The sequence below is a fragment of the Sparus aurata genome, chromosome 23 (genome assembly GCF_900880675.1).
Source record: "Sparus aurata chromosome 23, fSpaAur1.1, whole genome shotgun sequence".
In the NCBI taxonomy this organism is placed as follows: Eukaryota; Metazoa; Chordata; class Actinopteri; order Spariformes; family Sparidae; genus Sparus; species Sparus aurata.
In genome coordinates this window covers 27,413,927-27,429,464 of record NC_044209.1, presented here as the reverse complement: position 1 = coordinate 27,429,464, position 15,538 = coordinate 27,413,927, and the positions used below count along the sequence as shown (strand labels likewise).

General features: G+C 39.1%; 2 protein-coding genes across 2 annotated transcripts; one reads left to right on the top strand and one right to left on the bottom strand.

Moving 5' to 3' along the window:
* Positions 1–315: 315 nt before the first annotated feature.
* pctp (phosphatidylcholine transfer protein) lies at positions 316–5,935 on the bottom strand. The gene is made up of 6 exons (XM_030406381.1): positions 5,737–5,935; positions 4,722–4,839; positions 3,387–3,466; positions 3,111–3,282; positions 2,424–2,491; positions 316–1,098 (listed from the first exon to the last, which is right to left on the bottom strand). Exons 1-6 carry the CDS (start codon positions 5,863–5,865, stop codon positions 1,024–1,026), a joined length of 642 nt encoding a protein of 213 aa, XP_030262241.1. The 5' UTR covers positions 5,866–5,935; the 3' UTR covers positions 316–1,023.
* Positions 5,936–8,574: 2,639 nt separating this feature from the next.
* Positions 8,575–12,580, top strand: tmem100a (transmembrane protein 100a). Its single transcript, XM_030406437.1, has 2 exons — positions 8,575–8,853; positions 11,300–12,580. The coding sequence occupies exon 2, from the start codon at positions 11,384–11,386 to the stop codon at positions 11,789–11,791; it is 408 nt and encodes a 135-aa protein (XP_030262297.1). The 5' UTR covers positions 8,575–8,853; positions 11,300–11,383; the 3' UTR covers positions 11,792–12,580.
* The last annotated feature ends 2,958 nt before the right edge of the window (positions 12,581–15,538 follow it).

Here is a 15,538-nt window from a genome sequence, read left to right as displayed (position 1 = left end):
TCCAGGATTTTGCAAGCTTTGTTTTTGTTAATTGTTTGGGCCTGAAATGCCAAATTTCATCACATGTTGCAACATTTTCAGGCATTTGTTTTGAAATGAAATTGCAGGAGCACGTACGAATTGCAAAAGAATAGTTGCATCAGTCGTCAGCTGTAATTTTTTGTAGGAAAATGTGAGGCGCTCATGTTGTGATTCATCTTCAGAACCTGGAACGAACAAGTACATTTGTTTTAATTTAACTTCCTGAAGGGAACTGACTAACAAACTGGCACATCAGTGTGTCAATGTCAGTGTAGATGAGAGAAAATAAGACGGTTTTCAGTTCCAAATTTCAGATAATACTTTATTCATTTCAATAACACAGCAGTATTACACAGTAATAGGCTTTTTGTCATGACCAGATAAAACCACATTCACCTGTATGAATGGAGCACAGCACAGTATGAGTTCAGATCCCAGAACCTTTGATCATACGCACCCACAATAAATCAGCATCGAGTGTCATGACACCGCCGTTGCATAAGTAATGACATCATGGGAAAAAAATCACCGGACGCCCATCAGGCAACATTCGTTTTACAGAACAGATTTGTCATTTTTAAGTTTCCAGTGTGACTGAACACAGAATAAATCAGTTTATAAACATATATATAAAGTGATGAAATCCTTTGCCCCAAAGTAGCGACACAGTAAATCAGAGAATCATGTTTAAACTCTAAACAAGTCTTTAAATAATATCCTATGAATGCTCCTGAACCCTGGAGGAAGGTGGAGTGAACAGCGATTGCACAGAAAAGACAACACAGTATTCAGTTAGTACAGTACAGTGGAACAGAATCGATCCAACACCAGCCGATTACTGAGGATGGCTGGTCATGCACGTCATGCCTGAGTAAACAGCATGCTACAGCGACGAGTAGCAGCCCCCCCACCGGAAAAAAAGTCTAATTTAATCATCAAAGCTAAAACGGGTCAACTAAAACCGAGCCCTTGTGCGTGAGCCGCCGTTCCGTCAGTCGCGTTTCATTTCTTCTGGCAGTAGCTGGCGTAGTTGCTGCAGGCCTTCTGCATGTCTGTCAGGAACCCTGGGACGCCACTCTGCAAGGGGAACAAACACACAAAGAGCGTCCATCAGCAAAGCGTCACGAAACACATGTGCCCCTGGAAGACTCGACCCGGGAGGGGCAGCGAGGAGACGAGCCGCTGACATCATCCCCGCAACACATCTGCTAACGATAATGATGGAAAAGCGTGAAACAGGCGAAGGGGACGGAGCCGAGGCCCGAGAGTGAACCCTTTAAACGCTCTCTTTAAAAGGCCTCATCACAGAGCCGTTTAAGTAGGTTAACGACCAACATGTGCACGTTTAGAAGACGGTTTCTTCTCGACTTTCACTTGTGAATGAAAGTTAAGTTCATATAAATCTTACTGGCGCCTCACTTTCACTTTTCAGGCTTTGTTGAATGCACAGTGTCAATTAAAAGGCTTTTTTTTTGTCTGTTTTCACTCCATTGCAAGAATAAATGTTGGTAATGTACATTTTTTCTACCACAGATATGTTGCAACTTTACATTTCTCTAGGTTAAATTTAAAACGCTGTGTTTATGGGCTTATGGCTTAAAAAATAACTGATATTTTGGGCACAAACAAGGCGGGAAAATGTTCTGACATCTCATCAGAAAACATCCAGTTTTGTCGCCACATCACGTCAAAAGTATCTTGTTTTGTCGCCAAAACAGCTGGAAATTTTCCCGACGTTTGGTTGAAAATGTCCTGTTTCGCTGCTACAAACGAGGCTGGAAATTTCCTTAGATCTCATCAAACAGGAAAACATGTTAATGACGAGAACTAAACATGATGTTGAGAACACGACGGCACCAAAATGGAGCCGCAAGTGATGTTTTTGTTGAAGAAAAAAGAACAAGGAAGAAGAAATGTAACTGTTTTCATATGGCTGTGGATACAGTATGAGACTCACATATGTCACATATCAATACACAACCAACCCCTCAAAGTTTTTCACCCTGCGCTGTTTTTTTCCTTGTGCAGCTGAGGAAAGTGTAATCCCCGCAGGCAGCCATTCAAATCACATAAATCCCCCGTCTTTGTTGGGAAATGTCTCCAGATGAAGCTGCTTTACACAAACTAAACTCAGTTCTCTCCACTGTAAATCCTGCACAAGCTAAACGGGAGATTTGCTGCTAACTATATTATTAGTTTACTTCCAAAACATGAGGATAAAATAACCTTAAATCTGCTTCTTTTACGTTTAAATAACACCTCGATTCAATGCAGTCTATCCTCCACATGTGACCCAAGTGTAACTGTTAAGTGAGGCCACCGCCTCTTAATCTACTTAAGGGATTATTATTCAGGTTTAAAACGTTAAATATTTCATGCTCTTATTGTTTGCACGCACTCACCTTAGCTGCCCAGTTCACCAGCCAGGTAGGAATCATGCCACCAGGGTTGTCAAAGTAATTCAGGAAAACTGAAACAAAGAAACCAAAGAAATCTTCAAAAGAAACAGGCTGAAATGTATTTTTTTACAGGTTTCCAGAGCTCGAACAGAACCAGAACAGACGTCTGGACGATGATGACAATATAATAACATTGTGTTAATGCTTCTCTCACACTTTAATGGTAATAAATGTGACAAACTGCATTTCCAGTCATTGATATATCTACCTGAAGTGAAAGTACAAGATGAAAGTCGCACCAAACTCCATTCATAAAACATCAGTTTACGTGCCTTGTTTTCCTTTGGCAGTGGAGACTAAATCAAAATAATCTCTGTTCATTTATAATGAATTACAAACCCCTGGCTTGGTGTGTGGGGTGTACAGTATGCCGAGTTGGAGAGTGACTTGTTCAGATTTCATAAATGTTTTCAACCAGGTTTTAAGAGGTATATAACTGTACCCAAGGAAGAGGCTAAATTAAATCGCCTGATTTGTAAATGGAGTTTGGCTTGAGCTGGTTTCTGTGCCAACCAGCTTTCCAGATGTTTCCCAGTGTTGGTGTGCATTCACATACTTTTTGTAAATGTTTATGCTTGACTTTCACTCAGATTGGATAGAGTATCATCATATCCCCTCCTCACGTGCTACCTCTGGTTCCACAGCCTCCGTCGCTCTCCAAGGCGACGCTCTGCTTGTAGTCTTTGACCCGCAGCACTCCGCTCTTCTCTGCACACGACGTCTCTGGAGAACTTCTGGCCAGGATCACCCAGATCTTCCTGCCGTCCACGTCCAGGTCTTTCCGCTCCCTCACATATACGTACTGAGAGTTTGAGCTGTCAGGGAAAAAATATGCTCTCGGATACACCCTGAAGGGAAATAAACTCTGAGTGTTCACGTGTTTGACTTGTTGTATTAGAAGGATACGTCTCTGTTTGACAGAGGGAACGGGTATTTTACTTCCCAGTAGATTGCATTCTGTCCGTCGAAGTCCTTCTCATAGAGCTCTGAGTAAAACAAATAACTTAAACATTAAAAAGAAAAACATCAGCTCGGGTGGATGGACAAGTGACACACAATACATTGAAAACAATAGTGCTTTCTATTCTTTTCCTGTTTTTTAAAGGCTGAGTTACATTAAAATGATGTCATCTTTTTACTGTTCTACTTGTTCTCATACATGAGAACAAGTAGAACAAAATAATTTATAATTTATCAAAACGTTTGCATGAGTACAACACAATATTATGGCAACATTTCTATCAATGTTTGGTTAACAAAATATTCTGATATTTAATTTTGGCTTCCAAGCACTGATGAAGAAGGACAAAAATCCAATATAGCCTCAAAATATCACAAATTTATATTAAGGTCGTATCACCCAGTCCTTGTTTCTATGGTTATGAGTATGGTAAGGACATTGGAACTGTCTTTAATAAAGACGATTAATAAATTTTGAACAAAGAACCAGGAAAAAAAAAGGTTGAAAATGTATTTTTAACGGTTTCCAGAGCTCAAGATGACATTTTAGGGCTGGTCGACAATTATAAAACAATTGTATGATGACATTAAAATTGTCTTTAATAAAGACGATTAATAAAGTTTGACCAAAATAAATGTGGTCAAACTTCCTGTGGGCTAATGTTGTTTCAATAAAGTTTCTCTTAATCCAGAGAAACTTTATTGAAACTCCACTTAAACACAATATTATCACAATGTTATTCTAATGTCGTATCACCCAGACCTAGTTTATATGTTAAGGAAATGGAAACGGTGTTAAATAAAATTCAAGGTGTACATTTAAAATACTACCTGGAACTAATTTATTAGAACAGAATTTTAACTAAAGGCCCCCAAAAGACTAATATTGTTCCTTTTAAATTACCTGTGAGCCAAACAGATTGAAGAAAACATTTAAAACACAACTTAAACACTGACCATTACATATAATACTGTACGTTAACACCACAGACAATAAGACTTAACCAAAAACACACACACTACTTAAACTATAAGTAAAACCACACACACTACATCTAAAATGTTTTTGATTCAAGCAAAAATCTTTGTTTTTTCTACAATATAATATGTGACTACAGACTAGAGAAACAACATGTTACCTGCAGCTTACTGTAGAGGTGCATGAAGATGAGATAAGGGTGACATTTAAAAAAGGTTAATGTGAATATGAAGATGTATTCTGGATCAGGAGAGATGAGAGAACAAAGTGTGAACCTTGCCTTTACTTTCTTTAGTTTTTACCTTTTGCATATGAATCCCAGTGTTTGCGATACTTCAAGTCCATGTAGACATCTGCACACAGCTCTGGAGTGCAGGTGTCGAGCACACCAAAGACTTTGTACTCATAAAGTCCAGTTTCCTGAAGAAAAAAAAAAAAAAAACAGCACATGAATTTTCTCCCTTTCAAATGCAGACTTCATGCCACACCCACAGTATGGAACTAATCCCAGACAGCACAACTGTGATTAGAACCAGAAGAATGAGGAAGTGGGTTGGATTTTATTCCAGAGTGCAGAAACATGTGTGGAGACTCTTATCTCACTCTGAAATGTAAATAAATGAGGCACACTGCATTCAGTATAACTGATTTTGTGGCCGATTACATGCCTACCTGAGAGGAAAGGTAAATCCACACCAAACTCCGTTCACAAAAACGCACATTTAGGAATGCCTTGTTTTCCCTGTAGCAGTGAACACCACACCTGAATAACTCTGAGTAATTGAGATTAGTTACACATTCGCTTTGTTTACCTCTTGCATACTTTAAATTTTGGAGTACAATTTAATTTTAAGTACTTTGATTGCTTAATTTATGTTTCTTTCGGTCAGAATGAATTAAAAAGTACTTCATTAATGTGTGAGATGTACGCCGAATTTAAGAGTGGGTCATTTTGATTTAAATGGTGTATTAATATATAGTTCGATTAGGTTGATAGCTTGCTCCAAAGTGTAAGCAAATTTAAAATGACTGATTTGTAAATGGAGTTTGGCAGCTGGTTTCTGTCCCAACAGCTCTCGCTTGATTTCCGGGTATTTCCACTGTCGGCCGCTAGGGCGACACAGCTGATGTATCTACTGATGTTTATAATACGTTAATTACATTAAATATAATAATCTCACATCAGTTTTTATAGAGATTATCGATGATCGTAACGACGCTACAAACGCTGGAGCGGAACCTCAATCGGATTCTGACTGATTGAGGCAGAACCGTCCTTCCGGTGGTAAAAGCAGCACTTTGATTTATTTTTCCCACCTTGTCTAAGAGCCGGTAGATTTTCACTCCCATCGTCTCGGTGAAGAGCTCCCATCCTCCCTCCAGCTGCGGCTCGTCCAGCTCCCTCCACGCCTCCTGGAACTCCTCATCTGTGAACTGCAGCGACATGACGGCTTCTCTGCTGCAGCCGTCACCTAGCACCGAGGCGACACACACGGCTTCCGGTCTCACCTTTCACATTAAAAGGGTTAATGACTGAGGTGTGCACATGATGTCCAACAAGGGAAGTCGTATTATTAGTAGTGTTATATTTAGTCAGGTAGTTAAGGTTGCAGTACAGTTTGGAGTGTGATTACCTTTACTTGAGTATAACTTCAGCTCCACTACATTTCTATTTGTGTAGTTATAACAACTTGTTTTTTTAGATTTTTTAATGTTTTAGTAAGAAATATGTCATTATTTTATTATTGTTACAAATAAAACTACCTAAAAAAATTATACAGTTGTTCAAACAAGCTCCAAGTCAACAAAATACATTAATGTAATATTGCTAACATATTAATGTATAAAACATTCCAAAAATATATTAGTTTAGTATTATTAAATGTTTTTCTTTAACACTCACATGGGACTGTTTTACGTTTATTGTATTGTGTTTTTATACTGGACTGTATTTAAGTAAAGGTTTATTTTTACAGGATGGTATTGTTAATTCAGTAAAGTAAAGAGTTGATATACTTCCTCGACTTCTGATAATCTACTACAAGACTTTATTCATTAAAAACTGTTTGAATTTCCCTCCACTTCAGGCTTTTGAAATAAGAGACATATACTCTTATTTGCAGGGGATTCAGTTATGAGGTGCTCAAACTGTGGCACGTTTTGTATTTGTTAATATGTTTTTATGACTTTATTACTGAATTAATTTGAGGAAGGCGATATGAAATAAGGGGAAGCAGAGAGTTTGAAATGCTCATGTGATATACTGTCATCTTTTCACCTACTATAACGTGAATATCCAACATCAACAAGGAAGAAAAATAAGAAGAAATGGGAACAGAGTCTTTTAAGAAACATTTTAGAGAAACTGTCTTTCATCAAACTTGTTCCACAGCTGATTATTTGGCTTCTCTCTGGATTTAAACGCTGACCTAACACTATGTGAGACTCTCTCGGGGATCACTGTTATTGTCATTGTTACATAAACGTCCCACAGCAGCCATCGATTCACAGTCTAACATGCACACACCTGTTGTTCACACTGTAAATACATTTACACAGTAGGTATCTCTCCCTTCTGCTCAGGGATTGTCTCTCTGTTACACAACACTGATTATCTCACACGAACAAATGCGAGCTGGGATTTCTGTTTCTCGTCTGCTTTTCAAATCACCACAAAACATGTTTTTAATATTCAGGATAATAACATGTTCAGCTGTCAGCTGTTAGTTGAACTCTTGCCTCTATAAAGAATCACAGAGTAGCATCAGTCAGCTGCAGGAGAAGTTCATCATGTTAATGGTTCACTTGTGCTTTACAGTTTAGGTGCAATTCCAGTTTTATGCTTATTGTTGGTAATTGGTGACGAGCATTTGTATGATGTTATTTTAATGTTCCTAATTGTACTGTATTTTTACTTTATTCCATCTGAATGACATTGTATTCTCTATTACTTGTTCAGAAAGGTGATATATAAATACATGTTATAATTATTGTTGTTTATTTAGAGGCAAACAAAATAAACAACATAATATAACATAACATGACACAATATAACATGATATACCAATATATAACATAATATAGCATAACATAATATAATATAGCATAATGTAACAAAACAAAACACAACAAAGGAAACAACTAAAACAACAATACACAACACAATATAATAAATAACAAAACATAACATCACAAAAACACAACACAAAAAAACCTAACACAACAAAGTTAACATAACTTAATATAACACAAGATAAACACCATAAAATAAAAAAAAACAACGTAACACAACAAAACATAACAAGGTTAAACATAATATAACATACCATAACACAACATAACATAATATAGTATAACATGATATAACTAAAAAATAACACAACATAACATAATATACCATAACATAAAATAGTATCACATAATACAATATGACATAATATAGCATAGTATAGCATAATACAACAAAACATAACAAAGGAAACAACACAGCATAACATTACAACACAATATAACAAAAAACATGACATAAAAGAAACATAAAACAACAAAACACAACAAAGTTAAATATAACATAACAAAACATAACATAAAACACCATAAAATAAAAAAACAACATAACACATGACATTAGAGCATGACATAACATAACACAACAAAACATTACAACACAACAAAACATAACAAAAAAGATAATATTAAACAACATTGTTTAATCTATTTATTGTTGTATGATGTATGATATGGACCCGTGTCTGCAATAAAGCATTATTATTATTATTATTATTATTATTATTAACATAACACATAACATAACACAACAAAACATTACAAATAAGATGACATAAAACAACATAATACAACAACGTTAAATATAACATAACATAAAACAAAACAACTCAGCACAACATAACACAATATAACATATAATAACACTTTGAACTGATGTCTATAATGTAAAGTTTTACACTCATCATGATGACAGTTTGTTCTCTAACCGGAAACATACTCACTGTTTACAAAATAAAAGCATACAATGCCTTGTCAGTAGATGTAACAAACTCTGGGTTCTGACTTGAGATTTATTTTTGAAATACACCGGAAATTGCACTTCCCCTGTCTGTTTGTAGCTTCACGGTCCCGTCATCGATACTTGAAATAGTTGGTGTGAATGGGGATGGCAGTCGGACTGCAGCTCCGAACCTGAGGACTTCACAGGGGGGACGGTCCTCATGAATGGGAGTCAGATTCCAGTCTGTCTGTCTGTCTGTCAGTCAGTCTGTTTGTTTGTTTGTTTGTTTGTTGTCGTCTTGAGCACAGAGGAACAACAACAACAATACAGTCTTTACACCAGATGAATGTGAGTGAATATTTCATGAGGAGTTGGACGGAGGAGCTGTGAGGAGGCTGCGGAGCGACATGGAAAACGTCTGTGAGGTAACTGAACTCTCTTGTGTCTGCACGGAGCGGATCCTCCACACTGAGAACTACTGCATGAAGTTTCATTTAGAGCTAATTAATTTATCTGCGACCACACAAAGACACGCTCCATACAGAGTTAAATATGTAGATGGTGCAGATTCATTTACTGGAAATTAGGAATATTTTTTTTTATACATGCAGCAGTTTAAACAATGACAAAGTCTGTTAGAGATGGTATACAACACATTTTTCTTTTTCTGTAAATGTTCACAGACACACATTCCACTGAACCTCCAAGTGAAGCAGTTTGGGTTTTCTTGTTTATTCCACTGATATCAGAGGAAGTGACTGTTTAACTAAAACAAAGATCTTCTGATAAACATTGCAGAACTTTTTAATCTGTTATTTGGGGTTTTAAATCCTTAACTGATTTGACAAGTTAAAGAAAATGAGCTGCCAAACATTTTAAATAATCTTTTTATCCTTCCAAGCGTCAAATGTTACAGATTCCAGCTTCTCAAATACGAGGATTTGCTGTTTCTCAACCCCTTTTTTGTCGTTTAATGAAGAGTTTTGGGCGGTTGGTTGGTTTAAAAGAAGCTATTTGAAGATGTCGTTTTGGGCTCTGGACACTTTTTGACTAAACAATGTAATCATTAATCGATACGTTGATTTTTCATGTGTCTGTAAAGGATTGTAATGTTGTTTTTGCATACTTTTAAGAGTCCAAAGAGACAAAATCCTTTAAAGAGTTGATGTGTGTCATTGGAAGACTCTTCTTTTTCGACTACACTCTGCGTTCAGGCACAACAAACGTTTTCCGTATCGATTAATCTGTAAATTATATTCTCGATTGATTAGTTTCTGCAATGAAATACTGTAAAATGCACCGTATAAATACAAAAAGATGTCTTGTTTTATTCAAGATTCACTTTGCAATCTTTAACGACAAAGAAAAGCAGCAAACCCTCACATGTGACGGGCTGCAACAAATGATTGTATTCCTTTTTTGATTGTGATAAACATCTAAGGCCAAAGATATTCAGCTCACTGTCTCTGAGGAGCAAAGAAACCATAAATAATCACATTTAAGACGCTGAAATCAGAGAATTTAGACGTTTAGTGTCGTAAAAAGTTACACGCGGCAATTAATCGATGATCAAAATACATTAAATTGTTGCAGCTCTCAGAAAACAATCAACCAGTTAATTATGTCACTCTGTCAGGAATAAAATCCTGATGTGGAAACTGTTATCAGCCACTTAAAAACCCAACATGTGTGATTTTTAAAACTGCTGAAAGTCCCAAATGTTCCCCTGAAAACAGGACAAAGCCTCAGTAAGAAGCCACTGAAAGAAATGCTTTTAATGCAACGAAAACGACTCAGCAACACGTGTTGAAAGCGCGACGCTGATGCAGAGTGTAAGTGACACCGTCCTGCTCGTTTATCGTCTGAATCACAGCTTTTCCTCCCTGCAGACGTCGAGGTCGAGCGGGGGGGGGAAGAATGAGTGCTTGTGAAATTGCTGGTGATTTCGAAGCTCCTCGCATTTCACGGAGCAGTTTGTAATGTCATATCCTGCGCTCTCCAGGGAATGTCTCAGCTCGTGCTGGGCTGAGTGGTCCTGCGTCATTCAGGCAACCTCCCCTGACTGGGTCAGGAGGCGGCGGGCGGATTGTGCAAAGAGGTTAGTTTAAAGCAGCAGCAGGGTTGTGCTCAGAGGGACCCGGGCACAGTTGTGAAATGTGGTGTTGAATTCTCAGAAAAAGCATCTGTGGGGGTCTCTTTGTCTTTCCAGTGTTGAGCAACACGTCTGCTCTCTCACTGTTCAGTTCCCTTAAAAAATAAAAACTGATGGAAAGTCCTACACGACTGAAGCAGATGAGGACTGAGTAGAGCGTATACTTCTGCCAAGGTACAACAGTCCCCTTTAATTCAATCAAGCTAAATCCAGTATTCCTATATTAACTGGTCGCATCTGAGAAAAGACTACGCATTGTTGCCTGAGAAGCCCGAAGAAAGAAATAATCTTCATGTGTGATATTTGCCGAATTAACAAGAAGGCCCAGTTAGTTAAGTATTTGTTGTAGACGACATTTCCTCGAGTTTCTAAAGTTTCCCTTAGTTACACAACTCTCAAAATTTGGTGATTTTCTTAGGGAGTCTGGTGACTGTTTCTACGGGCATCAAAGAAGCAGCCTATATTGGTTACTGTTTACTTTTGACCACCTACAAATGTTGTCTTGACTCATAAATGGTGAAATCAGTTGAAACTGTGCATTCACACCGCTGCAACAGCATTATCTTAATATAATGTGTTTCATGTCGAATTTACAAGAAGGCAAGTGGTTGTAGCAGAGTTTTGCAAAGTTTGTTGAGTGCTTAGAGATGCGAAACAGCCTAAATTTTCCCTTTTTTTGTGTGAACTGTTCTTTTAATGAGTGGTTTCTTTCTCCACAGACTGGGAGACCCTAGTGAGGAAACCTGGTAACAGCGAGGAGGAACCATCTGTGGTTGGTCACCAGAAGGCTCCTTGATCCTGCGATGCCAGAAGAAAATAATAAGGACGCCATGAGAACGCCAGCGACCTCAGAGAAGGTCAACAACAACAACGAGCGTCCCGCAACACCCGTGACGACCGTGAACATCCCCCTGGTCAATGAAATCCAGCTGACCGCGGCCACCGGCGGCGCCGAGCTGTCCTGCTACCGCTGCACCATCCCGTTTGGCGTGGTGGTCCTCATCGCAGGCATCGTGGTCACCGCCGTCGCTTACAGCTTCAACTCACACGGGTCCACCATCTCTTACTTCGGCCTGGTGCTGCTCTCGGCCGGACTGGTGCTCCTCGCGTCCAGCGCCGTCTGCTGGAAGATGAGGCTGGAGAGGAAGAAGGAGCGGCGGCGGGAGAGCCAAACGGCCCTGGTCGCAAACCAGAGGAGTATTTTCACATGAACAAGTCGGACGACACACATCCTGGTTCTCTGAGTCGGAGAACCAGCTGTGGACAGATGTCTGCCAGCGTTTGCGTTTGGATTCCCGACCTGTAAAAGCTTTCGACCGCAGACCCAGAACTGAAAGCTTTGAAGACATTGTCAGGGATTTATTTGTCAAACAGACGTGCAGCATCTGGCGAGCTGGGAACGCGGCCAACAGGAATGTATCACAATTAAGATGAATTACCACTGTGCGAAGCGATGTAGAGGAAGTCTCCCATTAATCCGTCCGTTGGATGTGGCGGCTTTGATTGTAATGGGAGGGATTGTGGTATGAAAAAGCGCAGGAAAAGGAGAGGAAAAGATCCAGGACAATGATTCATGCCTCGTTTACTATGTTTTAACTCGGACACATGTGTTTTAAAGTGTTCATCTCACAGGGAGGGATTACGGCTCGCCTGTTATGGATGGTACTTGAGGACTGTGTGTAAAATCTGACTCTACATCCTGTTCAGATCAGAAGGCACATGATGTTATACACAGAGAGAATATTTAACCGTACATATATTTTCTCTTTAAGCACTTTGATCCGTCATAATCATCATAATCAGCATTAAACGACATCTATTAACACATTCGAATAAGCGACATGTTCAGAATTCTCAGTGATTTTGAACTTCAAATAATCAAGTAATACTGTAAATTGATATTAAATGTAGCATTTGTTTTGTTTTGATGTAATCATTTGCATGTATTAACTGTCAACAGGACGTCATGAGGTTTAATAAACTCATTAATACGGAAGTTATAATCTGGGAAGAACGAGTTTCAATGTTGATTGTTGGGACGGATGTGGACATGGTTAGCCTAGCTTAGCATAAAGACTGGAAAAAAGGGGAGGCAGCTAGCTTCAAAGTTCAAAAACACACCTAGCATCACCTCTGAAGCTAGCTAACTATCTCATTTGTTTAACCTACACACTACGTAGCGACTTGTTAATCACAAGGTAGCCACGCCCCTTAAACGATACCCTGCTTTAATGTCTGTTTCACTTTAAATGGGACCAAAATTCACAAAATGAATGTCATCTTGTGTTGAAGAAGGCTTGACACTAAAGATTGAGACCAAAAACTCATCAGGAAACTGTTTAGAAAAAAAAAAACAGAGTGAGAAGTCAGGTCATTTTCTCATAAGCTTACATAGAGTCAGACTTATGTTTGAAACCAGTGGAGCCAACGGAATATCTGGACGTTGACGTCTAAATATTTTTGCTTTCTACTGTTCCCTGTTTTGTTTGTGCTGTGAACGAGACACAACCAGAAAAAACAACAAACAAAATCTCCTTCTGGCGCTGGGAAAGGAGGCGATTGCCATTTTTTGTGGGTTAAAAGAACATGAATGCTCTAATTTGGGGTAAAAATTGTGTTAGTGAGCTCTGCAGAGGCAATGGAGGAAGTATTTTTTCCAGGCTAGCCGCTTCATCTTGCCTCCAACATTTATGCTATGCTACGCTAAGCAAAGCTAAGCATATCCTGACTCTTTACACAACAGATTAATATCAGTGTTGTGATTTTGCTCTGAAAGAAATAAAAGCAAACAAGCTAATTCCCCCAAAATATTTAACTGGTCTTTTTCAAAAAGTGATATTAATAAAGGCAACTTCACGCTCTTAAAATAAACTTGTCAGGTGGACAAACAGCTGTTTTTAATATACATACACTGATGCTGATGATACACAGGTCAGGATTTAAATGTTTGTAGGAACTCTTGATGAGTTGACGTCACTGTTTTTGTTTCTTGGAGACGGTTTATGAGTCGGACGAGTGATGAGTTATTATATTAACATTCAGCTCTTTGCTGTTCTCGCTGAATTGAAGGAAATGTTTCTCTCTCTCTCTCTCTCTCTCCTGACGTACGTGGTTGTGCCGGAGGCTTCACACACAAATAAACAGACTGTCTTCTGTTGATTACCTCAAATAATCAAACTGAGTAAGGTAGGAAAAAAAAAAAAAGCTTTGGATTGTCATGTCAGTTAAAATAATAAGCTTTGGAAATATCAAAACATCTCGATTAAATAAAAGGTCAGCTCACAAGAGTTTTAGAAAACCTGTCTGAGATTTCATGACACAATGGAGGTAAATTTAATTCTTGCATTGAAAAAATGGTCAATCTGTCAGATCAGCTCATCATATTCATGTCAAAAAGTTATAGAAGTATTCAAACTAGAGATAAGACAACAGGCTCATCTGTTTGTCGGGTCGCTGGGAGGCATCCTGGATGCTCCGGCTGTGGCCTCCACTGTGACACACAACATGGAATAAATTCAAAGGGTCCTTCAGGTATTTTTAAACCTGGGCCCTCTGTTTACGTGCTCGTGTTTGTTTTGGAAACTGGTCTATTTGATCGCCTCAGCCACCAGCCTGCAACGTAATCCTCCAGGGCAACTTCGCCTGTCGATACACCACCGCTGAAAGTGCCTCTTTTTGACCCTAACAGGCTCAGATTGAGTATAATCCTCTTGGTTTTAACCACAAACAGCTGTTGTGTTACTCTCACCAAATCCACCAGACTCCATTTACAGAAACAGTAATTTTATCTGAAATGAAATTAAACCCACCGAAGCTGTCTTGGTTCATCTTTCCACTGTCCCAGCAAACACTGGTTGGTCGACATAAAAACCCTAAATTCAAAGAGTTGGATTAAAAAAAATCTGGAGAGGAAGGAGAACGAGGAGGAAGAGGTGGGTTTCTATGGAGCTACAAAGAAATCAGTGTATTATGTGGTGTATTGATTAGCGGTGCAATACATATGAAGTTCCTGCTCATTCGAATCCCAAAGACAACCATCCAAAAACCTGAGTGGAGATGGTTTAGTTGCTGTCATGTGATCCAAGTATTAGGCTACTATCACAACAAGCGGCCCTAAAAGTACCAAAATTCCACATGGAAGTCATGATAGCAACATCCACTGACGAATGCCAAGAGATGCTGCAGAAAGACAAAGCCAGAGGACTCAAGAATCACCCCTGGACATAAGTGATCATCTCGTTTTAGTGAACTGACCCTTTAATCGTCTATTTCTAGTCTGTTTATTTTTCCAGTCTGGCCTCATCACAGATGTTGTGACTGTGTTAATTGAGTTAATATACTGTATCATCTAAATAATCATCAGCTCATTTCTCTGCCGGCTCCTCCAGACATCTCGGGGATATAAATTCCCTGCGGTAAAAGGAAGTTGAACTCTCCTGTTTGACCCTGTCGGGTCTAAAATAGCCTGGACGTGGAAGTGTATTTATAGGCAGCATTTGCGTTGCTATGCGTCCCCGTGACACCAGACACTACAACTAAATGGTTTTCTTGCGTCAGAGGAGAACCTCCAACACACTTTGTCACTTTTGGGAGATCACCGCCACACACGCTACCAGTGCTGAACGGACTCTGAGATCAAATCGGTGACACATTTATGGGACACATGACACAGCGAGGCGTCCCCTGCCCCGCTCGTCAGGTTAGAGGAAGGCAGACCGAGGCTGGAAAAACGGGTGACTTGATATGAGGTTTGACAGGTGCTCTCCACCGGCGTCTTCAGCCTCTTTACACACTGCTGGCACCTCATGTAGGGACTGTGTTGGTCAGTTTGGGCCTCGCGTAGTTTTCATTCCACTCCGTGCCACGCCGCAGGGTTAGTTTATCAATTAACAGGAACGACTCGAATCGTTCTAGTGGAATTAGTTACATCACAACAAGGAGAGTAAAATAGTCTGTTA